This window comes from Leopardus geoffroyi, chromosome C1, assembly GCF_018350155.1.
Source record: "Leopardus geoffroyi isolate Oge1 chromosome C1, O.geoffroyi_Oge1_pat1.0, whole genome shotgun sequence".
Classification (NCBI taxonomy): Eukaryota; Metazoa; Chordata; class Mammalia; order Carnivora; family Felidae; genus Leopardus; species Leopardus geoffroyi.
In genome coordinates this window covers 214140967-214165884 of record NC_059328.1, presented here as the reverse complement: position 1 = coordinate 214165884, position 24918 = coordinate 214140967, and the positions used below count along the sequence as shown (strand labels likewise).

Genomic DNA, 24918 nt, shown 5'->3' with positions numbered 1-24918 from the left:
GTGGGAATAGGTTTCCTCACTCAGGCCTCTTCTGAGACCTTAAAAATGAATTTCCAGTGTGGATGTGGGATAGAGGATGTGTCATATTTATTTAATAACGGAACCCCTTTTCCACAAAGCATCTGTCAGGGGTTTCATGGAACGTACTTTGAGAATTAAACTCTCCAGTCGGGCACAAGGTTAGATGGGCACACAGACCAGCTGAAAAGGGAAACGAGAATACTTCGCTGACATTCAATCCAACAGTCAACACCTGCTGAACAGTTTGGAAAAAGGAGAAACCCATTTTTTCACCATGGTACTGAAACAGTGTCACATTTTCCCTGAACCACCCTAATTCCAGACCCTCAAGATCCACCAGCCATGCAACCCCGCACTCCACAGTCACATACGTTAAATCTACACTTTTATTTTTTGTTCTAAAATGTGCTTTTACTCTCAATGAACTTGAGTAAGTCAGTCCAGGACCACCACCTCCCCTTTAAAAACAACAACAACAACTACAACACACGCACACATACACACATGCCACCCTCCAACCCGGTGAAAAATCCCCGGCGATTAGTCTGTAACAAATATTGACACGAAGGGGAAAAAAAAGCATGTTGAAATGTATTAGAATCAGAACCTGTACAAAAAAAAAAAAAAAATTAAAATATAACCTGAAACAGTCAAGTTCAGAAAGGCCAGTCAAGTCCTTTTCTCTTGCCAGGAGAATGCCGTCATCAGAGGGCCCTGGGTCATCAGCCAAGGAGGGGCAGAAAGAGAGAAACAGAAGCAGCAACAGGTCCTTCACCAGACAGAGGGGCCTGGGCACTGCCATCCCCAGCACGGACACAGCCGGGAGGGATTAAAGATCTCGGGAGGGCAAGTGTCAGCAGACAGTCCCGGGTGGCAGCTGGGGCCTTCGCACCGAAAACCAGTCTGAGTGGTCAGGGGCAGCAGGAAGCGCGGCCAGCAGAGAACACCAACCCGGAAGAAACTTCTGCCACCCAGCAGACCCACAGCGCCCTCCACTGGTGCTCAGATTCCAGAGGTTAGTGCTCCCAATGGATGAGAGATTGGAGCTGGGCTTAAGAGGCTGAAAACCCGCAGGTTTAGTAAACATAGCCCAGCATCACATCCCTCCGTGGCCTGATCGGAGCTGCCAACAAGGGATAAGGCAGGAGAGGGGAAACAAAGCATTTGATACCTGGCTAGAGATCACCTGCACCAGTGTGGGAACTGTGGTACATGGGCTGGAGAAGGCACACCCCCCTCCTCACGCAGAGAGGGGCCTCCTCCGCAGTCATCCCTGTGGGCCGGCTAAAGCTGCTTCCGGCTTATGACCAGCCTGACAAAATGACATGGAGCAAAAGAAAAACTGGGAGGGAGACAAGCCCTTACACAGAGACGAGAACCTCCTGGAGGAAAGCTGGGCAGTGTCTGACCCTGTTGGGATGGCATCAGTGGAGCCCCTGAGTCTGAAGGAACTGGGGGAGGAGGGAGTGGGTGAGGGAAGGATTAACGGTTCTTCTGGAACAGTACCAACAGGGTGGGAGGCGCTGGTGAGGGGACGGGCAGGTCTGGAACTCACTGAAGGTAGAGAGGGGAGGAAATAGGCCCTTGGTGTCCCCTCCCCACCTGACCCAGGCCTGGTGAGTGCCAGCTGCCCCAGCCGGCCCTAGTGGCGGCTGGAGACCAGACCTTTCACTTTGGACATCTTCTTGGTGGGCTGCCTCTGCTCAGCGTGAGGGGGACACTCCCGTTCAGCCAACTGCTGCTCCATCTCCTGAGCCGAGGAGGAGGCGGTGGCTTTGAGTGTCTTCTTAATGTTGGTAACCTGGAGGGAGACACAGGATTAAGGTGCTCAGCCTCTAAGTGCCAGAAACTCACTGAAACCTGTTCTCATTGTACTGGGGGCCACCCAGGGAAGAAACCAGAATCCTCTGCAAGAAAATCTGAGATTATCTTCAGAAACCCAGATGAGGAGAAACAAGCAGGGGCCACTCATAGAAGATACGTGGAAATGAATCACACAAAAAAAGGAACTAACACTTTCTTGGTTGAAAAGAGGGAATACGGGGCGCCTGGGCAGCTCAGTCAGTTAAGCATCCGACTCTTGATTTTGGCTCAGGTCATGATCATGCGGACAGCATGGAGCCTGCTTGGGATTCTCTCTCTCCTGTCTTTCTGCCCCTCCCCCTGCTCGCTCGCTCTCTCCAAATAAACAAACTTAAAAAAGAGAGAATGAGAGAGGATAAGCCAGTGGAGGTGGACCATCTGACAAAGAGGTACAACACACCAGGTTAAAACGGCCTTAGAAACAAAAAGGAGGTCCCAAGAATGCAATAGTCAGCTCACCACTGGCTCATGTATGAAACTAAAAATACTTTCATAGGAACTTTGGGAAAACAGCTCCATGAGCCTTCTGGAATAAACAACTAGTGGATGAAATTTAGCCAACCAAGTGACAAATGACGAAAACACAGCAAAAGGACTGACAGACAAGATTACGCTAGGTTTCAGCATACCTTTCTTCACTTAACAAAGGAGAGCTCAAAAATATTTAAGCAACTTCTGAACATTTTCTACATCGGAATACATGTCCTTGGTAACATCTGCGTATTGTTATTACGAACGTGCTACAATTTTTAAATTAGTTGCCAGTTTGCTTTGCACTTAGGTATAGCGCTGCTATGAACAGTCTCCTATGTTTACTTGTTCGTACTTGTGTGACCAGCTCTGGAGGGCATATTCCTAGAAGTGAGCTTTCCAGATCAAAGGGTTGGCACATTTTACATTTTAACAACTATCGTTATCTTGTGGAAACTGATTGCACCACCCTGTACTTCTACCAACTGTGTCCTCCTGTGTCTGTTTATATACACATTCCCCAACAGCTGTTCTGAAAGATCTTTTATGGGGCGCCTGGGTGGCTTGGTCGGTTAAGCGTCCGACTTCGGCTCAGGTCATGATCTCATGGTCTGTGAGTTCGAGCCCTGCGTCGGGCTCTGTGCTGACAGCTCAGAGCCTGGAGCCTGTTTCAGATTCTGTGTCTCCCTCTCTCTCTGCCCCTCCCCTGTTCGTGCTCTGTCTCTGTCTCAAAAATAAATAAACGTTAAAAAAAAAATTAAAAAAAAAAGATCTTTTATGCTTTTGCCCTTCAGCCAGATGAGAGGAAGAAAAACGAGAGGAAAAGCATTGGAAGGAAGAAGAGAAAGTAAAGATGTTTCCCCAGTTTGACGGCCCCCATGTTTTCTGGGAAGCAGGCCTGGCTTGCTATAAAGAAGGGAATTGTCGGGGTCAAAAGTTCTCAGCAGTTAGACTACCAGGAGCTGGAATAAGAGGCAGTTCAACCCAGAGACGAAACAACGCTGTGACTGAGGCCAACACCAGGCTCTTGCAGATCTATCATCTGCAGAATGAGCCTTGACTAGATTAAAGCTCATCATTTATTTTGGTTTTTGTTGTTCTGTGATGAAGGAACAGCCACGCCCTAAACTGATGTCACCTTGATCAACATTATAACCTTTCTGAAAGGAGGGTTAACAGAGGGCTGTGGGCTGGGACACTGAAGACACAGGGCAGCCTAAGTCAAGTGTGGCTTCGTCCTGTGTCCAGTCAGTCCAAGACATGCCATCTCGAACCCCAGGCGGCACACCTCCCAGGGCGTCACTGCCTGCTTTGGGATCTCTTGTTCAGGAGAGTTACTTGGGGATAGAGTAGAGAAGAATCTGAAGCAAATGGATGGCCTGCCACTTTTATCTTGTAAAAGAGATATTTAGGTTTTGTTTGTTTTATTTCAAGGCGTATTTTGGCTGCCAAGGTAGGTCCACCAATTAAACCTGTTGTGGCCGTGTGGAACAATCAGGACACGTCCACTTCCTCTTTCACAGAGCCACCCTTCAAATGATGGCAAACATCCCAATGACTTGTCTTTTTTGGCCTAAATGTCCCTGGCCCCTTCCAATTTTCTTTGAGTAGCTAGTTGGCAGGACATCACATCTCATTTACCAGATGACCTAGAGTTTGTCAAGCCCTACAAACCATGGGCCTCAGAAACTTTCAAATGGGACTGTACCCGCTAACAAGACTACAGCCTAACTCCATCAGAGACCTTAAATATTCAAGCCAAAGGAGGGAGAAGAGCCTCCTGGGGGAGGAAAACTTTTGGCTGTGGGACAAAGGTGGACGAGAGGAAGCAGAGTCACAGCTGGGAAGGTCAAAGATGAGGAGAGTGGGGAGTGGTGAGAATGAGCCTCCAGGAGGAAGCAGGGGCACCCTGTACTCTGGCAGCCGCCAGACTCAAGATCCATCACTAACTTAACCCCCTGGGATTCTCTACAGAATGGAAAGCAGCTTATTTTGCCCAGTTACGGTTTATCACCTACATGCCTAGAACACAGCCTATTTTGTGAATGTAGCAAGAGCTATACGCTGACATTCCATAGAACATCAGACATAAGCACATTCAAATGTAAAGAAAGATACATTCCAAAATCAAATATAAATGAAAAGGTGTTTCGTGTTGTTTCAACTAATCATTACCTCCCCTCCAGATTGTTGGCTGTGAGATAAGGAAATAGCTCACAATGTTAATGTTCTATCTCCCCCAGGTATGCTGGAATTGTAACTAATATGTATCACTTCTGTGAAAGGCAGAAGGGAGAGAAGAATCTTTCCTAAGCAGTTTATGATGGGACTGACTTCATTAATAGGGAAGGCTCTCAAAACTAATATTCACCAGAAAAAAGCTGCTGTTATAAGATTTGGGGGGAAAAAAACATCAAGTTTTTCCCTCTGAGAACAAGCAATCTAATTTAAGGACAAATAAAAGATCAACTTAGTTGGAAAAAATGCCAAAAAAAAAGTTGGGTTAAGGGTAACAGAAGCATAAGTACAAGCAGAATATGACAGAATTACACATTCATTCTTAATAGATTTGTTTTCAAGTCAACAAACTGGGATGCCTGGGTGGCTCAGCGTCCGACTTTTGATTTCGGCTCAGGTCATGACCTCATGGCTCCTGGGATTGAGCCCTATCGGGCTCTGCACTGACAGCATGGAGCCTGCTTGGGATTCTCTCTCTCCCTCTTTCTGTCCCTCTTCTGCCCATTCTTGGATGTGCACGCTCGCTCTCTCTCTCTCTCAAAATAAAAACAAACAAACAAACAAAAAACAGCTAGCCTTCCATGTGCCTTAAGCTGGGGAATGATCAGTAAGTATCCTACACAGATTATGCATTTACTGAATGGAAAACTGACAAGGCTCTGGGTTTTGACCATGTTCCTTCTCTCCTCATACTGGTCTGTTCCAGGTTTTCTAAAAGACTGTTAAGTCAGTAGACTGTTTTAATTGGTGGTGGAAGTGGCCTTGGTATTTTTCTCAAATTTCTTTCTCTCAAAATTTAATTAAATTATCACCGCCACCTGGTGGCAGCATCAGGCTCTGCCAGCAGGAGTAACCTCAGCTGTGGTTTTCCAACAAATCCATGTGCACAGGTCCTTTCTTTTTTTTTAATGTTTATTTATTTTGAGACAAAAACAGAGAACATGAGTGGGAGAGAGCAGGGGGGAGAGGGGGGAGAATCCCAAGCAGGCTCCATGCTGCCAGTGCACATCCGACGCGGGCTACATCTTTGCAAACCGTGAGATCGTAACCTGAGCCGGAATCAAGAGCCAGACGATTCACCTACCTAGCCACCCAGGCGCCCCTCTCTTTTTTGTTTTAATATCTGTAATTTAAGGAACCCACACTGTTCTCAAGTATTGGTCATGGCCCAACATTAGTGCCTTCTTTCATCAGATGCCATTTGTCACAGAAATAAACTTGAACCACTCAAAATTCTAAAATTAATATCATTCATTTTCGCTAGTGACCACACTCCAAGCCCACCACCTACCACACTATGAGCAACAGTCTGGGCACAATGGGGCAGCCAGCTACTAACCAGGTTACAATATGGTTTGCTTCACACAGGCCACCCCAAGTCAGGTGGGCACGGTTCACCTCCAAACCTCATGTTTCCACGGTTTGATTTACAGAGAAGTATCAAGGATAGGAGAGAGTGCTCAGCCCTTCCTACTTTGCTGAGACATCAATCTCAGCTCAGAGAAGAGGTCACCATATTTAAGAGGGGAATTATACAGATTAGAGAAACAGCAAGCTTTCTATCCTAATTGTATATGTTGTTGGCTAGTGCTAAATTAAATGTAGTTCATACTTCTATGGCTAGAAGTAGGGGTAAAAATTAATGCACTGAACCAATTCACAGACTTGGTAGGTATGTACCTACAAGCATGTAGCGGGCTGTGTGTATCCAAAATAAATTTGTTCTAGTTCATGAAAAGGTACCAGAAATATTCAGTACAACAAACATTTCAGCACCTACTACGGGTCAGGCATGTGACAAACAGATGGTCTTACATAGACAAGAGAGGTTTTATTTTCAAGGAATACATATAACAGAGTAAGGGAAAGCTTCAAATTCCACGAGTCCCCCTTTGAAACCTGACTGAGACTGGGTGGCTCAGTTGGTTAAGCATTCGACTTCGGCTCAGGTTCATGATCTCACACTTTGTGGGTTCAAGCCACATGTCAGGCTCTGCACTGACAGTACACAGCTTGCTTGGGATTCTCTCTCTCTCCTTCTCTCTCTGCCCCTCACCCACTCACACTTTCTCTCTCTCAAAATAAATAAATAAACTTAAATAAAAAAAAAAAAAAAAGGAGCGCCTGCGGGGGCTGGGCTCAGTCAGTTAAGGGTCCGACTTCTGCTCGGGTCATGATCTCACAGTCTATGAGTTCGAGACCCACATCATGCTATGTGCTAACAGCTCAGAGCCTGGATCCTACTTCGGATCTGTGTCTCCCTCTCTCTCTGCCCCTCCTCCGTCTGTGCTGTCTCTCTCTCTCTCAAAAATAATAAAAAAGAAAGAAAGAAAGAAAGAAAGAAAGAAAGAAAGAAAGAAAGAAAGAAAGAAAGAAAGAAAAGCACACCTACATATTTCTTATGTTTCTTAAGTATAACTCTGGGTCCCATTCTGCCATACTCTTGGCCACCTGATTTATAAAACCCATTAAATAACATTAACACTTCAAGCTCCATCACACTAGAAAAGGACTTTCAGTGCTAAAATGTTTATCTTATGGGCTCCAAATTCTGAGGTCTCCCTACAGGTGTCCTGGCCACAGGCACACAAACTCCCATTAATCCAAAGGCTAGAGCCTATGTCTTTCGGACAGGTTAAAAGTGTCTGGAACAACCAGGTGTCACTAAAACCACAATCACACACTTTTCACTTGCTTCTCATCTGCCAAATGTTTTCCCTTTCTTCCTTTTTCAATACGAAATCTATCATGCATGTCAAAAGGTTATCACATGTATAGTTTAAAGAATAAAGTGGACACTGTGAGCCTATCACACGGCTTTAAGAAGCAGAACAGAACCAGGGCCTTGAAGCTCCATGCGCCCCTGCCCCCTGCCCCCTCCTCCATCCCGCCAGCTAACCACCATCCTCTCACCCATCTCGAAGACCTATCCCCAAACTCGTTTCTTTTACTCCACAGCTGCAGAATGCATGTGTACTGTGGAAGGACAGCATTCTCCACTCTCCAAGCCTGCTCACCCTCTGGTAACCAGGAATCAGAAAGGAGACAGAGAGCATCAAAAGCAGGGACCATGTCATACTCATCTCTACCCCACTAGCCCAGTGCCTATCTGTTGGTGACTGTTCCACCTACGCCAAGAATCGCAAGATGAAGGAGCAAACAAGGATACCCTGGAGCAAGCAACAAATGTTCTCTTCCTTACCTCGGCCTCTACCTGCTGCTGAGTTCGGCTGTGGTTCTCCTTGTACTGATTGGCTCTCAGAACTTGCTGCTCGATGCCCAGCAGAACTGCTTCGCAGCCATCACACCTACAAAGGAGATAATGGGCTCTGAGCCACAGAAAGGTCTGGGAGCTCTCCACCAGCCTCCAAAATCTCCCTCCCTAACCCCTTATGGGGACTTCCTTTAACACCCTGTCTGCCAAGGAGGGCTCTTGTGCTTCACTCCTTCCAAGACCAGTGTTTCTGAATACAAAACACAGGGCACCTGGAGACAAACACGGAGGATGTGGGATGGTTTCCTAGAACACAGCTTGAATTTCAACCTTTGTCTCCAACAGGAAAGGTTTACAGAATGTGCCCTTAAAGAGATTAGGACAGCCCTTACAGGTAGAACAGATTCACCGCTTTTCTCAAAGGAAATAATGATTTTCTAAAAGCCTCCCATTTTAAAGATTGCCCCTTTCCTCAGAAGTTTGTTACTTCCTAATTGCCATCCCCCTTATTTCATTTCCCAACTGTTTATTTTAAAAATGTTAAAACCTAAAAAAAAAAGTTGAAAGAACAGTACAATACCCATTTACCCTCTACCTAAAAGTCAACAGGTGCAAACATTCCGCCATATTTGGGGTACTGTTCTACCTAACAATTTTGTTTTAAATCTAACTCAGTGCTTTAACATAAGCTTTAAGAACCTGGACTGGCAGGGGCGCCTGGGTGGCTCAGTCGGTTAAGCGTCCGACTTCGGCCCAGGTCATGATCTCGCGGTCTATGGGTTCGAGCCCCACGTCGGGCTCTGTGCTGACAGCTCACAGCCTGGAGCCTGTTTCAGATTCTGTGTCTCCCTCTTCCTCTGACTCTCCCCTGTTCATGCTCTCTCTCTGTCTCAAAAATAAATAAATGTTAAAAAAAAAAAAAAAAAAAAAGAACCTGGACTGGCAAACATCTTGGGATGGGGTTAGGATGGCACCTCTAGGTGGAAACACAGTGAAGCCAGACTATGGATGTGAGAACGGTGTCAGCCATCTCAAAGATGGAGTAAGAGCCAACACCGGTAGGGCTAGAGGCCTGGATTGTACTCCAGCTAGAGCACTTCCACACAAGGGGCATTTTCTAAGTTTTTTTCCCCATTTACTCTGATTGAAGACTTTTACAGTATTTTGAAAGTTCCTGCCTGTGTCAGGAAGGTGTTTAGGGTCACACCTGGGACAGAACCTGGGGTAAAGGGTGGACAACACATACCATGGGGTCCAATAGTAGCTGAAGGAGGGAAACTTGGGGGGCTCTGAATGTGGGGTGGGGGTGGGAAGTCAAAGCTGAGCCATTCATGCCTGGAAAGTTTCAGTCTGTTTTAAAGAAGATAATTTCAGGGGTGCCTGGGTGGCTCAGTCGGTTAAGCATCCAACTTCAGCTCAGGTCACGATCTCACAGTTCATGAGTTCGAGCCCCATGTTAGGCTCTGTGCTGACAGTGTGGAGCCTGGAGCCTGCTTCGGATTCTGTGTCTTCCTCTCTCTCTGACCCTCTCTGGCTCGTGCTCTGTCTCTGTCTCTCTCTCTCTCATAAATAAATAAACATTAAAAAAAAAATTTTTTTTTAATGAACAAAAAAATAAAAAATAAAGAGGACAATTTCCCTACCCCTTGCACAAAGCTTGAGTGCTCTGCTTCATGATCTCCAACACCACCACGTGCCTGCTTGGGGACATGCTCTCCTGACCTCCAACTACGCCCTAATCCTGCCTTCCTTCAAAACTCAGCTAGAACCTCTTCTCCAACTAGTCCCATGTAGCTTTGTAAGCTCCAAATCATTTCAATAACTCCATTAACAAATCCTTCTAGAACATGCAAAGCTATTGCAAACATCAAATCCTATTAACATAGAGAACATGCAAAAACAAAATAAAATACAGAACATGCAAATGCCCCCCTTCTTTTTACATACCAGAAGTTATCAAACAGTCTATGTGTACATCTTGTGTTCCAACTTAGAATAACCCATTCCTTGTCTTCATGATCCCTCACAATGTTTTGCCAACACTAGCCCAAGGTTACTGATGCTGAACATGGGTTCTCTTATCCAAGGAATCTGATCAACACTAACTTCCTGAGCTTCATCAAGCTCAGAGGCTGAGTTTGCAAAGCACTGGATCCACGTCAGAAGCCAGGTCTCAGAGGCTCCAGCTGCCAAGACTACCATTCAATAGTCCCCCCACTGCAACAGGACAACCAAGGCCCTGGGAGGCCTGCAGTGACTCCTGCTGCCACACAGCTTTAGTCACAAATGCAGCCCAACCCCCTGGCTTACTGTCCCAAGGCTCCAGCTCCCAGGCAGCCCCAGCTGACACTGGAAGACATTTCCCCAAGCAGAGGCACGAATGGCACACCCCTCCTTCTTGCAGCCTCACCATTCATGCAAGGTCTTGACAATATTATTGATATCCTTCTTTCGGATGTCACGGCCAATGCAAAAATCCACTTCCAGCAGCTGGTTTCTCTGGTCCAGCTTGCCCTGGATGATGTCAGTATAGACAGCCTCAATGATGAGGTCTTCCAGTTCCCGGAGATTCCGCATCTCCAGGTCCTTCAGCAGCACGGAGTAGGGGATACACTGTAGATAAAGCCATGTGATATTTACAAAAACTGCTGACAAGCACTAAAGAAAATGCAGGTGTACACCTGCCTCGGGGCTTTGCGAAATGCAGTCTGGTTGTAATTATTAACATCTATGGCAATAAGACATGGATAAATGAGCTGTGAGACCTATAGGATCCAAACAAGACCCAGAGCCTCTAGGAATGCATTCTCCTAGATTCTCTACCCCTGGACTTCACCCAGACTTTAGCTCTCATGTTGTGAAGCACTCTTAGAAAGTGTCCGAGACAAGAAAGGGAAATACTCGGTGGGTGCCACTCTGCCACCTTCTGGAAGCTTGCAGACTTGACATAAAATGCCAGATCATCAAAAAACTCCAAACAATTTCAGACACTGGAGAGAACTGGCTGCCTGCCCAGGAAAGCACAAGCAAAAAACATTTGCAAGTTAACATATCCACCTACAGGTAACCGGTGGGTACTGCATCTGTTTTCTCAGACTTGCAATCAATGTCAGTGCCCCAACAACAGTCCCTTACTGGGGTACACCAACATTTTGCATTTCTCCAAGACAACTATATATCTAAATAGCCACTTTTGTGGACACATCACTACTAGTATGGAAATTAACACAGCAATCAAATCTGCAAAATCAGGAGGAAGAGGTATATAAAAAAGAGAGTAACAGCAAATGCTGCTAGGGAGATTTTTAATAACCAAAGGTATAGATGGGTTTATAATGACAGGTTGCAGAAATAGGAAAAAAAAGTTACTCCTAAAATTTGCTACACTTGGGAAGTCCATGATCAGGACAAAAAGAAAGATCAGGTCTTCATTTCCTAACAAAACAGCCATCCCACCTGAAATGCCAGGCTGAGAATCAGAAATTTGTGACTAGACCAGGGAAAATGATCTCAGCAACTGAAATGGCAATGCAAGAACAAATCTACATCTCTCAAGCTCAATCACAAAGGGGAAATGTAAAGGGCAAACCTCTTCCGATGGCAAAGCACTACAAAAACTTTGACAGTTATGCCAAGGTTGGGCAGAGAGCCAAAATCAACTATAAATTAATGGAATCTGGATCTTCTTTGTTAACGGCTATGAGAAGCTGGCTGCAAGGCCTTTTCTAAATTGAGTGGGGCAGAGACCTCAGAGAGATGATGAAGTAGTTTCCTTACAGAAAGTTAGGGTCTAAAGATAGCATATAACGCAAAAATCCAGCTTAGTATAATTAACCTTGACAATCCCCAGAAGAAGGCCACATATTAAAAACCTAGTCTCAGTAAGTCCAACAAAGCCAGTTTTTCCTCCAGCACTGGCACAATCCACTGCGCACTGAGCAACAGATGGAAGTGGTTAACCTGCCTTGAGATGTCCTGCTGTTTGAAAAACTACGTCTCCCTTTAGTACAGCAAAATGCTCACACGGAGTGAGTCACCACAGCATGCCAGAACTGAGACCTGCTGATTCACAATGTCTCCTGGGCATACTTTTCCTGAATGAAACGGTGAGTAGTTGTCTAATGGTTATCTTTTCTTCTTTTGTCCTTTGCCAAGCAAATTTTATGCATTTATGACATGACTACTGTGCACAGCTAGCCGCTCGCACACTGATGCCAGTGCAACACCCGCCTGAGGGTGAGGAGCAAGACAGGAAGGAGTTCAGGACTGTACCTTCATTCTCGACGCCAAGCTCACGATGGTTAGGTGCTTCAGCTTGTTCTGCTGAGCTGTGCTCAATTCTGGCAGGCTCTCCTTGTTGGCTGCTCAGTCCCACCCACCACAAAAATCAAGACACAAAATAAAATTAGAATTTCTTTACCGAACAAGCTTACCAACTCCCCACATGAAATCTACTATTGATTCACTGTCATGACTCTGCACTTATTCATGAGACAAATGTTCCACGAGCACCTCCTGTCTTCTTTGAAAGACCATGTGCTCCTGAAAAGCCAGGCATGAATGCACAAAATGACAGGACAATCATCTTAATCTATCTGTGTCCTTTGTGACATTCAACCAAGCTCAACATGTCTTCACTGGGAATCTGTTACGTGCAATGCACTGTCCTAAGTGATTCAGAGACGTCAAGGATAAATTAGATGGGCTTTGTCAGGGATGCTGCACTATACAACCCCAGGGATAATAACCACCAGACTCGTGCAACTCAATGGCCTTGGACTTGTCCTCGGTCTTACAATCAGGTATTTCAACAGCTACAAGTCCAAGACAGAAATACTAGAAGAAAGGTACAAACCACCAGAAGAGAGCCAGAGAGTGAGGAAGAGGAGGAGAGGCAGAAAGGGAGAGAGAGGGAGGCAGGGGAGAAAAGGAAAGAAACAGAAAGGGAGAGAGCAAGTGAGTGCAATCACATTGAGGAGGTACAGGAAAGGAAAACAAAGATGGAGTTTGAGATGAGCTTTGAAGACTGGGCAAAATTTTGGTAATAACAATAATAATAATAACAGCAGCAAAGACCATGTGTACACACACACATGCAGTTAATCCTTCACAACGACCTCACAGGATAGATCCCAAATGCCTTCAATTCCTTATCTGTAATCCTGGATTCCAAAAAGGTGAATCCAAACTGATTTTTTTTTCCTGAGCATGGTGCTGAAATTCATCTGGTGGCAATTCCTGACCTGAATTGATGCAGGCTTTTAATCCTATTTGTTGTAAGTATCCATTCGTTTAGCTGAAAAACGGAATGTGTTTTGACTACAGGTGCTGTCCACGTCTTGAAGCGTGTTACATAAAAAGGTATATATATATCATATTACCTCTTTAGAGTCCCCCAAATTCTAAATTCTGAAACATCTAGCCCAAGGAGTGCATGTTCAATTGGCTTTTTCCCCGATCTTTCAAATTATTAGTAACCCAATCTAATTTTACCCCAAGTTGAGATAAAAATATTGACTAGAAGGCGCCCAAGACGTCATCCTTGCTCTCTTTCCCTCTCCCTCCCCCAACATCCCATTCCTGCTCACCAGTGCACCTCACAAGTCCACAAAGCTTCAGCCCTGAAATTCCTTGGAAACCAAACAGAGTGACATAAGTAAGAAAAGTCTTTGGAAGATCTTAACCAACTCACCTATGTAATCTGGGTATGTTCCATAGGCAAACAGGTTCAGCAACTGCAAATATGCAGCATTAGCTCCTTCTGCAAGCTGAGAAAGAAAAAAAAAGAGTTCACAGACGTCTACCAGTCACTGCAGGGTTCAAGCAAAGGGTGATGATCGTGTGCCTCAGTTGACTGTTTCACTAGATGGTCCCTGAGGTTCCTTCCAACTCTGATTCTTTGGAAAAAAATAAAATTTAATCTTAAATTTAATTCTTCTCTCTTAGCAATACATGTTTTACGCACTGCACAGCATGCCCAAGTAACTACTTCTGTCTGTCCATCTCTCTCTCTCTCTCTCTCTCTCTCTCACATACACACACAGACACACACACACACACACACACACACACAGTAGTTAGTGCTGGAAGCAGTGCAGGTTTTCTCAGGATTTCCTTGCCATTAAAACAAAGAGTGGAGCAGCCTTGTCTGCATACCAGGTTGGCGGGTACAACACTAGCCACTATCAGTCCAACCTGAACAAGGTGTAGGGCAGGTTCCGAGGTTCGGGACCACGCAAGTAGAAGGAGCGCTAGGAAAGATTAGCACAGCATAAAATGTAACACAAGAGCCCAGGCAGGACAGGAAACCACAATATCAGGCAGCTTCAAATAAAAACGTTCACTAAAATTACTTATTCCTCACTAAAATGGCAAAGAGTCATCTGTGGAAGTAAAACAGAGATACTAATCTGTCTGGAACTGCTCTGCTCTGTTGTTGGTTAACTGGGTGTTTCTTTTACTTACAAATGTGTACCTGTTACTCCATAAACTCCATATACCAAACTCCATAAAGTAGTACCAAGGAGTATTCTGTGGACACTGACAGTAATACTACTTAATTTGACCTATCTTTTTATTGGGACGCCTGGGTGGCTCAGTCAGTTAAGTGTCCGACTTTGGCTCAGGTCGTGATCTCTCAGTTCTTGAGTTCAAGCCCTGCGTCAGGCTCTGTACTGATGACAGCTCAGAACCTGGAGCCTGCTTCAGATTCTGTGTCTCCATTCTCTCTGTTCCTCCCCAACTTGCTCTCTCTCTCAAAAATAAACATTAAAAAAAATTAAAAAGAAAATAAACTATCTTTTTATTTTATTTTATTTTATAAGTTTATTTTGAGAAAGAAAGTGCGAGCAGGGGAGGAAGAGAGACAGGGAGAGAAAGAATCCCAAGCAGGCTCCACACGGTCAGCACAGAGCCTGATGTGGGGCTCAAACTCACAAAACCGTGAGATCATGACCTGAGCTGAAATCAAGAGTCGGTTGCCTAACCAACTGAGCCACTAAGGCGCCCCTAACCATCTTTAAAAAAAAAAAAAAAAAAGGTTCCAAGAACTACATCCATAATTTCAGATCACTGAAAAACTACTAGTGTTCCCAGCTCACATACAGAAAAACAAACAAACAAAAACCAAACTATGGGGAGATAGAGGTGATTTGCTCAGCACCCGCATGAGAACTCTCACATCCTATTAACCTAGTCTACCCTATCAGGGTTATCAAGAACCTGTTGAGGTCCTGAATCAGAGGAGGAAGAGATCATCAAACCTAGCCCCTACTTTTCAGACAGATGATTACAAAACTAACCCTAAAAGACTATTTTCTCTAGAGTAGATTCTCCAAAACTGCTCCCACTGGCCTAAATCAATGTCTTTCTCACTTTAATTTCCATCCATCTCCTCTTAGCCAATCTTCCTCAGTTACGAAACCACCACTTGACATATTCATTTAGGCTTTTCATGAACCTGAAGGAACATATTACCCCTTTGTCATCTCTTCTGTTGAAAAAATGATGAACTATCAAACCATAAAAAGACACGGAAATTTAAGTGCATATCACTAAGTAAAAGAAGCCAATCTGAAACAGCTACATACTGTATGACTTCAACTCTACGACATTCTGGAAAAGTCAAAACTAGGAAGACAGTAGAAAGATCAATGGTTGCCAGGGATTAAGAGGGGAGGGAGGGATCAAGAGGCGGAAAAAGAGGATTTTTAGGGCAGAGAAATTACGCTGCATGACACTGTAACGGTGGACACATGTCATTACACATTTCTCCAAATCCACAGAATGTACAACATCAAAAGTGAACCCTAATGTAAACTACTGTGTTTGGGTGATAATGTGTCACTATAGATTCCACACTGGCTGGGGATATTGGTAATGGAGGAGGCTATGCATGTATGAGGGCAAGGATATATTGAAAATCTCTATACTTTCCTCTCAATTTTGGTGTGCATCTAAAACTGCTCTAAAGGGGCGCCTGGGTGGTGCAGTCGGTTAAGCGTCCGACTTCAGCTCGGGTCACGATCTCGCGGTCCGTGAGTTCGAGCCCCGCGTCAGGCTCTGGGCTGATGGCTCAGAGCCTGGAGCCTGTTTCCGATTCTGTGTCTCCCTCTCTCTCTGCCCCTCCCCCGTTCATGCTCTGTCTCTCTCTGTCCCCCCCCAAAAAAAATAAATAAACGTTGAAAAAATAAATAAATAAATAAATAAATAAAACTGCTCTAAAAAATAAAAGCTATTAAACAAAACAAAACAAAACAACCTAGCTTTAAAAATTTTTCTTCACAGGATTCCTTTTACATCACTGGTAAATTAAAATTTGACTATAAGCCAACTGTGTGTCAAGCTATATATTAAGTGCTAAGCAAACAATGAGGAGCACAAGAGACCTTACCCTTATTGTGCTCACAGTCCAGCAAGCAAGGCTGACATTAAATAAAAATTCACAATTAAAAAATAAAAGCGGCTCTTTCGGTCTCCGGCTGCCATAGGGAGACAAGATGATGCAGGTCCATACATCAGCAATGGACAGCCATGGGGAACTGCTCCAGTTTCCTAATCAAGAGGAACAGCAGATGTGCGGCAGTGAGTCCCACAGCCTGACGGCCCACACCTCTCCTACGAGGGGCTGATTCACCACAAGGCTGTGGACACGGAGCCAGCAACTGCCAGCCAAGGTGTCCTAGTGGTCATGAAGTGAAGAACCAGTCGGCAAGAACCCGCTACCTCCTACATGTGGACCACCATCGACAAGAATGCCGCCCTCAGCAGCATGGTGCACACAGCAAGGCGCACGCAATCCACAAGAACGAGCACCACACACATCTGTGTACGGCGGCCACCCGCAGAGCCAGCGGCCGTCCACAGAGCCAGTGGCCATTGGCAGCGCCAACACCATCCTAGGCAGCCAGAGGGAAGTTGTGATGGTGAAGAGCAAGCTCACCTGCCCTCCAAGAGCTTCTGAGCACAACCCCCAAAGTAATAAAGATGTCACCAGACTTTTCAATCAATTAGTCAACACAAAATTATCAATCAATAAATGTAAAAGTATCCAAAGTGAGAAGCAGAGATTGAAAAGTATAGGTTGCTTCACAACTCTTTGTTCTACCTGGTCATTCTTCACCAGTCTTCTCATTTTTAAGGCACAATAACCAAAATTAGATACCCAAAGTTTTAAGGACAACAATCAAAAAAAAAAAAAAAAAAAAAGTAAACAAAGCAAAAAGGACTACTTCCCAACTTTTCATATTTTTTTTTACATACCAACTTAGCATAACATTGTCCTTTTCATCAGGACAATATATTCCTTCTACAATATATTCCTTCTTCATGCCCAGCTCATTCAACAGCAACCATCTTCTGCTACGTATGTACCTGACCAATCTTTGTCTATATTTGCCCTAGAGGTTTTTGATCCCTGCAAATGCCTGAAACAACCTCTGTTAAATATCAGCCGGTGCTTATACTCTACTTTTCTTATTTATCAGGTTCAAATGGATTTTCCCCTACCTTTCAAATTATTAGTAACCCAATCTAATTTTACCCCAAGTTGAGATGAAAATATCGACCAGAAAGAGCTCAAGACATCATCCTTGCTCTCCTTTCCTCCCCGTCCCCCAAATTCCCATCTCTCCCTCAACAGTGCACCTCACAGGTCCACAGAGCTTCAGCCCCGAAATTCCTTGGAAACCTGGAGAATCACAGGAAGGTTTAGATCAAAGAAGACAGAGAAATTGTTTGGAAACTGCTCTTACCTCCTGCACATTGGCCAGCTCCAGCAGTTCTCCAAAGACATACACTCCAGGAGCCTCCAAGACTTGGCTTATGAGAGCAGTGAGGGCTGAGCCACTGGTACCTTTGGCTAGTAAAATAAACTGTTCTAGGAGGTTACTTGATGGTTTCTGTTCACCTGCCATTCTCTGGCCTTGAGATCTGTCCAAAAGAAAAGTGTTTCAGTCATTCTTCCTTCTCCTTTGCAAAGTCTATGCTTATTTAATGCCAGATCAGACATCAGTAATACTTTAATTTTATAGTATTCAAAAAGAGGGGCGCCTGGGTGGCTCAGTCGGTTGAGTGTCCAACTGCGGCTCAGGTCATGATCTCATGATTTGTAGGTTCAAGCCCCGCATTGGACTCTGTGCTGACAGCTAGGAGCCTAGAGCCTGCTTCAGATTCTGTGTCTCCCTCTCTCTCTGCCCCTCCCCCACTTGCACTCTGTGTGTGTGTGTGTGTGTGTGTGTGTGTGTGTGTGTGTCTCAAAAATAAATAACTAAAAATTCAAAAAGAAAAACAGCTCCTGAGTCCATATGCTACAGCCACTTTGTGAGATGGACAGGGTTCCACCTAGAGTTAATGGGATTTTGTCCTTGCTCAAAGGTTTGAAACACGTTTAGGAAAAACCACTTCATCCCCATCTGGCCCTCTCCCAACAGCAAGCAGCACCTTCTAAGCCCTTAAACCTGACCAGACCCAAAGAAACACACAGGAGTTTCTCAGGAGCTGTTTTATCCACCTCACTTACAGACTCTAGTTAAGAGAGAATCTGGCCCGTACACAGAGGCAGCAGATGTAAGCAAAAGCAATCAGTTACAGCTTTCAGTGTATCAATGGAATCCCACCTACAGCCAGATACAAATGAGGAAAGCCACAAAAAGCAGACAAGACCTCTCATTAAGTCAAAGAAGTCATTGAAGCATAGAAAAAGGGGGGAAATCATATTGAAAGATAAGCAACGTATTCAAACTCAGAAAATACATACTGTGTAAGTCCATAAGGAAAATCCCTCTATTTGACTTCCCACTGCCATATGATTTTACCAAATATGACTTCAGAATTTGTACAAAATCTCAAGAAAAAGGTTTGAGAAAACAATGAAGATACTGTACTGCAATCCTGAAGATATCAGGGAGGACGGCCCCTCAATTGTACAATCCAATTACATGCTGGGTGTATGTGAACACACACTGCATACCTACACTGGAGGAGTCCTGCATAAGAAAAGACTACCCCTCCAAGAATGACACATTTTGGGGGTACTAAGACAAAAAGAAGAGAACAATTCCAAGAACTGTTTGGTGCAAGAGAAACTAAGTTTTCCTGTGGAGGCAGGCATAGAGAGCAGCAACCCTTTCAGAATAGGACAGAAACAATGCTGTCGCCTCACTTAGGGTTACGTAAGAACGTCTCGTCGGAAACAGAAAAAGTGAAGTGCTAAGGGAATAAAAGTTGCTGAGGAGAAAAGAGGAAAGAGGAGAGGGATGGGGTAGGGTGGGAGAAGGCGGGAGAGAGGTGATGGTTAGGAGAGTAAAGAAAGAAAACCTCCCCTCCAAGCGGACACGTGTGGAGGCTGAATGGAAAGGCCTGGGGTGGAGAGGGAGTGGAGAAAAGACATAAACTTCAGTCCCTCAAAAAAATTCCGGCCTAAGGCGCAAAGCCCGTAGGGGCAAAGAGGTAAGAAGACGCAGAGTCGCTTTTTGGTGAAGTGGGAGGGGCGGAGGAGGAGGGGAGATGAATTCGCGTCGTGGGGGGGCGCTATTTTGATGGACAGCAGAGGGGCAAAGAGGCAGCCTGTGGGGGTGGGGAAGCGAAAGCAGCCGCGGGTTAGGAACTGAGGGTCGCAGGCTGGGGTGGACTTCAAGGCGGACGGCGTGCTCCAGGCAGGGCCGCGGGTGCGGAGTGAGGGGCCGCGGGGCGCGCTCCCCGGGGCGGGGCCGGAGCGGTGTGGCCGCGGGCTTTCCTGAGGGCTGGCGCTAAGCCAGACGGCTGGGACAAGGCTGGCGCGCCGGGCTCCGCCCTCTCGCCAGCCCCTACCTACCCTCGCCACCTCTCCGTCCTCTCGGTCGCTGGCTCGGCCTCCCGGCGCCTGTCCGCAGGTTGTCAAGCGTCCATGATCGGCCCGGCGTCCGACGCTTTTCTGCCTCCGCCGACCCGTTGCCCTTGCGGCTCCCCCGGAAGCCTCCTGCCGCTGCACTCGAGTTCCGCCCACACTAGGTTCCCCCCGCGGCGTAGGCGGCCTCAGCTCTCCGGTGCGGCCTGGGTCTGGGCGAGACCGTCAGAGGCGGGTTGTAGCCCAGGAACCGGGTGGAGAGGAGTCCGAGGAGCGCAGCCTAGGGCAGTACTGGGGCCCAAACCGTCGCCATCACCATCCTGGGCCCGAAATTCACCTCTTTGGCCGGCTACCCCTCAGGAGCTCCTTATGGCGACTGCGGCTACCCAGGGGTACAAAGACCTATTAAGTCTAACAACAGCTACCGCTTATTGTGCCAGGCGCGTACATTTTCTTGTTGAATTATCAAAACTCTATGGCCTGTAGCAGTAATCCGATTTTTCAGATGAGTTAACAAAGCTTAAAAATCCAAAAGCCAGTAAGTAGCAAAGGTTGCTTTGGGACCCAGGCTTCGGAAGCCAATGACCATATTCGTGACCTCTTCAGAATACGTTTTAAAATAAGCAAGAGACGGGTTGTGCCAACAATGGTTCTGTAAGCAAAATGACAGAGGTTGCGTTGCATTTGGTACTCAGCAACTCTCCCGGAAGATGGCTAAGGGATGCTAGGCAGCTGAACACTTAAGCTGGTTCCTTTAAAGCGTATACCACAGACTTTCGAGACTTGAAGAGCCCTGTTTGCCTTTGGTGAAATAGAGTGCAGAAATCAGACAGATGCAAAGGAACCTAGCACCAACTCACTGATCTATTCAAAAGATGTCTTGTTCTAATTTCTGTGTTCTGGAAGATTTATATAAAGAGAAGACAAGGTTCTTGCCCTCAAACGGCTTCAATGTGGGGGCGCCTGGCTGGCTCAGTAGGTACAGCATGTGACACTCAATGTCTGGTGGTGAGTTCAAGTCCCACGTTGGGCATGAAGCCTACTTATAAAAAAAAAAAAAAAAATTCAATGTGTTATGAGTATGCTAGGGAAGAGAAAGGCATCTTCCAGGCAAAAAGGCAAAAAAAAATTTATTTTAAGGCAAAAAGTTGGCAGACCATAGTCACAGAGGTTTGCTCTGTGTAGCATACACTAATGCAGAAAAGAAACACGGAGTGTCTGGAACCCAAGGTTCAGGGGTGAGAAATGAGGGCTACAGACCCGGAGTCAGGTCATCAAGGGTCTTCTAAACCATATGCAAGGCACTATACCCAGCAAAAACCTTAATACAGCAAAGTTCCTACCTGGGGGAGCCCACAGCCCCTGAGACAGACAGACCTGTCTGGCTATGACAAACAGTTGCCATAGGCACCCTAGTGATACAGATAAGGCTCTCCTGCCTCTGCTCTGGGAAGAGGTGATTTGAGGCAGGGTTCTAGAGGAGATGAGGCTTGAGTTGAGCATGGAAAAATGAGCAAGAAAATCACAAAAAGGGTAAGCCATGGAAAGGAGTTTTTATTTTATCTTAAGGGCACTGGGGAACTATTTAGGAGTTTTAACCTGTGAAGTGTGAATGATTGCCACTTTAGAATGATCACACTAGCTGCTACAGGAATGGATTGGCTATGCAAAGAGCTGGAAGCCAGGAAACTCTTGAGGGGATACAGTCTAGATAAAAGATTGTGAGGTCTTGAACAAAGGCAGTGGCAGTTGGGCATGAAAAAGAAGGGATGTTGTTGGAGACATTTAGACCATAGAATCTATTGGACTGCGTGACCAGCTGAATGCAGGTATAGGGGAGGAGGATATTACCCAGGATTCTGGCTGAGTAGGCCAGACAGAGCTGTCTTGGAGGTGGTGTTAAGTGAATAGGGCTGCAGAAAAGAAGAGGCAAATTTGGCAGTGGAAGGAAAACAACTAAGTTCTGTTTGAGTTCATAAATATTCTGGCAGTGCCTCCACTTCCTCCAGAATAATGTCCAGACTCCAAGGCTGCAGTGAAAGCCCTTCTCAGTATGCTTCCCTCAACATTTCCAGCTTTGTCTCACCCCACCTTCCTACAGCCCAAACTCCAGGCCTTCCCATGCCCATCACAAGAGGTGTACCTTCCCTCTGACACCAGGGTCTATGCTGAAACTTGCTCTCTCTCTTTTTTAAAAAAAGTTTTATTGGGGCACCTGGGTGGCTCAGTCGGTTGAGCGTCCGACTTCGGCTCAGGTCACGATCTCGCGGTATGTGAGTTCGAGCCCCACGTCAGGCTCTGTGCTGACTGCTCAGAGCCTGGAGCCTGTTTCCGATTCTGTGTCTCCCTCTCTCTCTGACCCTCCCCCGTTCATGCTCTGTCTCTCTCTGTCTCAAAAATAAATAAACGTTAAAAAAAAATTAAAAAAAAAAAAAATTTCAAAAAAAAAAAAAAAAAAAAGTTTTATTTATTTATTTTGAAAGAGAGAGAGAGAGCGAGAGCGAGCAGGGGCAGAGAGAGAGGGAGGGAGAGAATCCCAAGCAGGCTCTGCCCTGCCAGCGTGCCCAGATGCCCCAGCTCTCTCTTCTTTTTTGCAATGCTCTTCCTTCGTATTTGCCTGTTAAAATCCTACCAACCCTGGCGTGCCTCGGTGGCTCAATCAGTTAGGCGTCTGACTCTTGATTTTAGTTCAGGTCATGATGTTACCACTGTGGGATCGAACCCAGCATCGGGCTCTGTGCTGACAGTGTGGAGCCTGCCTGGGATTCTCTCTCTTTCCTTCTTTCTCTGTCCCTCTCCAGCTCACACGCATGCTCTGTCATTTGCTCGCGTTCTCTCTCAAAATAAGTAAATAAACATTAAAAAAAAATCCTACCAACCCTGTAGGCAAAGATTTCTTAAACTCAATGCAAAAAGGCACTAGTCATAAAAGAAAACACTGAACTATTGCACTCCATTAAGAATTGCTGTTTATTGGGGCGCCTGGGTGGCGCAGTCGGTTAAGCGTCCGACTTCAGCCAGGTCACGATCTCGCGGTCCGTGAGTTCGAGCCCCGCGTCAGGCTCTGGGCTGATGGCTCAGAGCCTGGAGCCTGTTTCCGATTCTGTGTCTCCCTCTCTCTCTGCCCCTCCCCCGTTCATACTCTGTCTCTCTCTGTCCCAAAAATAAATAAACGTTGAAAAAAAAAAATTAAAAAAAAAAAAAAAAAGAATTGCTGTTTACCAAAGACACCAGTGTGAAACTGAAAAGGCAAGCCACAGACTTGGAAAAGATATTTGCAAAGCCTGTATCAGACCAAGAACTCCATACCCAAACTTTATAAAGAACTACAAATAAATAAGAAGACAAAAAGCCCAAACTAAAGAGTGGGCAAAAGACTTGAACAAGCACTTCACAAAAGAGGACATTCAAATGGTCAAAAAGCAAATTAAAAGGTGTTCAACACCAGAGACCATGTAAGAAAAAACTATAAGAGACCACATTTAGCCAAAATAGTTAAAATTAGAAAGACTGACAAGACCCTGTTTTGACAAGGATGAAAGACAACTAGAATTTTTTTACATTGCTGGTGAAGGCAAAATGATACAAACCCTTAGGAAAACTGGCAATATCTAATGTTGCTGATCATATGCATATTGTACAAGCCAGCTACTCCTCTCCTAGAAATGAGTGCAGTCTACAAAAAGGAAACCTATAAGAATGAGCATTGCAGCTTTGTTAATAAAAGCCAAAAACTGATAGCTGACAACCTAAATACCCATCAACAGAATAGATAAATATTGCTACATACATTCAATGGAATACTAGTAAGCAATTTTTAAAAAAAAGCTACTGTTACATATAACATGGATGAATCTCACAAAAATAACTGCTGAACAAAAAATGCCACTTACTCTACATACTAAATGATTACATTTAAATGAAAGTCAAGACAAAACTAATTTGTGGTAATAGAAGTCAGAAGAGTGGTTTTGGGGGTGGGAGGATGCAGTGCTGATTGCGGAGGGGCACAAGGGTGTTAGAAATCTTGATTTGGGGGATGGTGTATACATATGCAAAACCTGTGCCCTTCCTGCATAGGCCATACCTCATTAACAACAACAAAAAAATTTAAGAGTAAGTTTTTCAGCAGAAAAAAAATCCACCCGTCCTTCAAATTCAAATGCCACCTCCTCCATCAAGTCTTGCCAGCTAGAATTAATCTTTCCACAGAACCTCTGTGGCATTCCGATGACCTTTCCCTTATGACATTTATTGAAGCCCATCTTAAATCTCAGCAGAGTCTCCTTTTTTTTCCTAACTAGATGGTTATCTTCCTTGTGGCAGTGACAATGCCTTTCACTCTTTACCGGAAACCTGAAAAGGCTTTTTGTTGAATTACATGGAAGGAAAAATTGGGTGGGTGAAAAGGGGACAGGAAGAGGAAGGAAGGCCTAGGAAAAGAGATAGGAGATCTCTAAGGAAACCTTAGCTTACAGTACAATTTTACCTAGTTCCTGAACTGAAATCACATTAAATGTCACCTTGAGCAACAAAGAACAAATCAAAACACCAAGTCCTTCCTAGACTGAAGATAAACATCACACTCCTTCACTTGCAGGAAATTCACCAAATAAATGCTTACTTAACCTCTGGGTATTTCAACCTGGATGGGGAAACTTCATCAAGCAGAATAATCACATAGCCATGCTGCTAAAAATACCGCCACCTTAGTGTGGTGTAAACAGCCCAGACTGCGGATCAGGAGACTTAGGGCCGAATTCTAACTCTATCCCAACTTGCTGTAGCCGGTGGACAATCTCTGAGCCTCTCTGGGCCTCAGTTTCCTCACATGTAAAACGACACGGGTTGGATTGGCAAATTTTCTTAATATCCCTTCCGGTATGGATACTCTGAGTATACAATCGATATCTCTCCCAGTCCAACGCAGTAGCACACCAGAAACCCCTGCAAAACAAGTAAAAAGCGCCCCAGACCAGCAAACAAGCACAATTTGAAGGAGTCATTTTGTTACATTATCTTCCATGGTTTAATCAGTGTTTTTGTTTGTTGTTTGCAGTCTTACCATGATTTGCAGGAGATTTCTGAGTTCCATGTAAACAGATGTTACCTCTCTGTGGGCTGTCATCTTCTTCTGAGAGTTAACGGGGTGGGGTCTTCCCGCCTAGTTTCAAGTCTCCGAATTCAGAAACCCCCAAGGCAGAGGACGGTTTACGAATTTGCGCACACTGCGCGGCACACTGGAGTCTAAGTTACAGAGGAACGGGGTGCAGGGAATGCTGGGATT

General features: G+C 45.3%; 1 protein-coding gene across 3 annotated transcripts; it reads right to left on the bottom strand.

Moving 5' to 3' along the window:
• Window positions 1-389: 389 nt before the first annotated feature.
• Window positions 390-24918, bottom strand: COPS7B (COP9 signalosome subunit 7B). Of its 3 annotated transcripts, none has more exons than XM_045481709.1 (7): window positions 24697-24918; window positions 17560-17737; window positions 13500-13575; window positions 12080-12168; window positions 10218-10420; window positions 7796-7901; window positions 390-1822 (listed from the first exon to the last, which is right to left on the bottom strand). In XM_045481709.1, exons 2-7 carry the CDS (start codon window positions 17719-17721, stop codon window positions 1664-1666), a joined length of 795 nt encoding a protein of 264 aa, XP_045337665.1. In that variant the 5' UTR covers window positions 17722-17737; window positions 24697-24918; the 3' UTR covers window positions 390-1663. The 3 variants fall into 3 exon arrangements, with proteins under 3 accessions (XP_045337665.1, XP_045337666.1, XP_045337667.1); XM_045481710.1 differs by lacking the exon at window positions 24697-24918 and adding an exon at window positions 19620-19732; XM_045481711.1 differs by lacking the exon at window positions 17560-17737.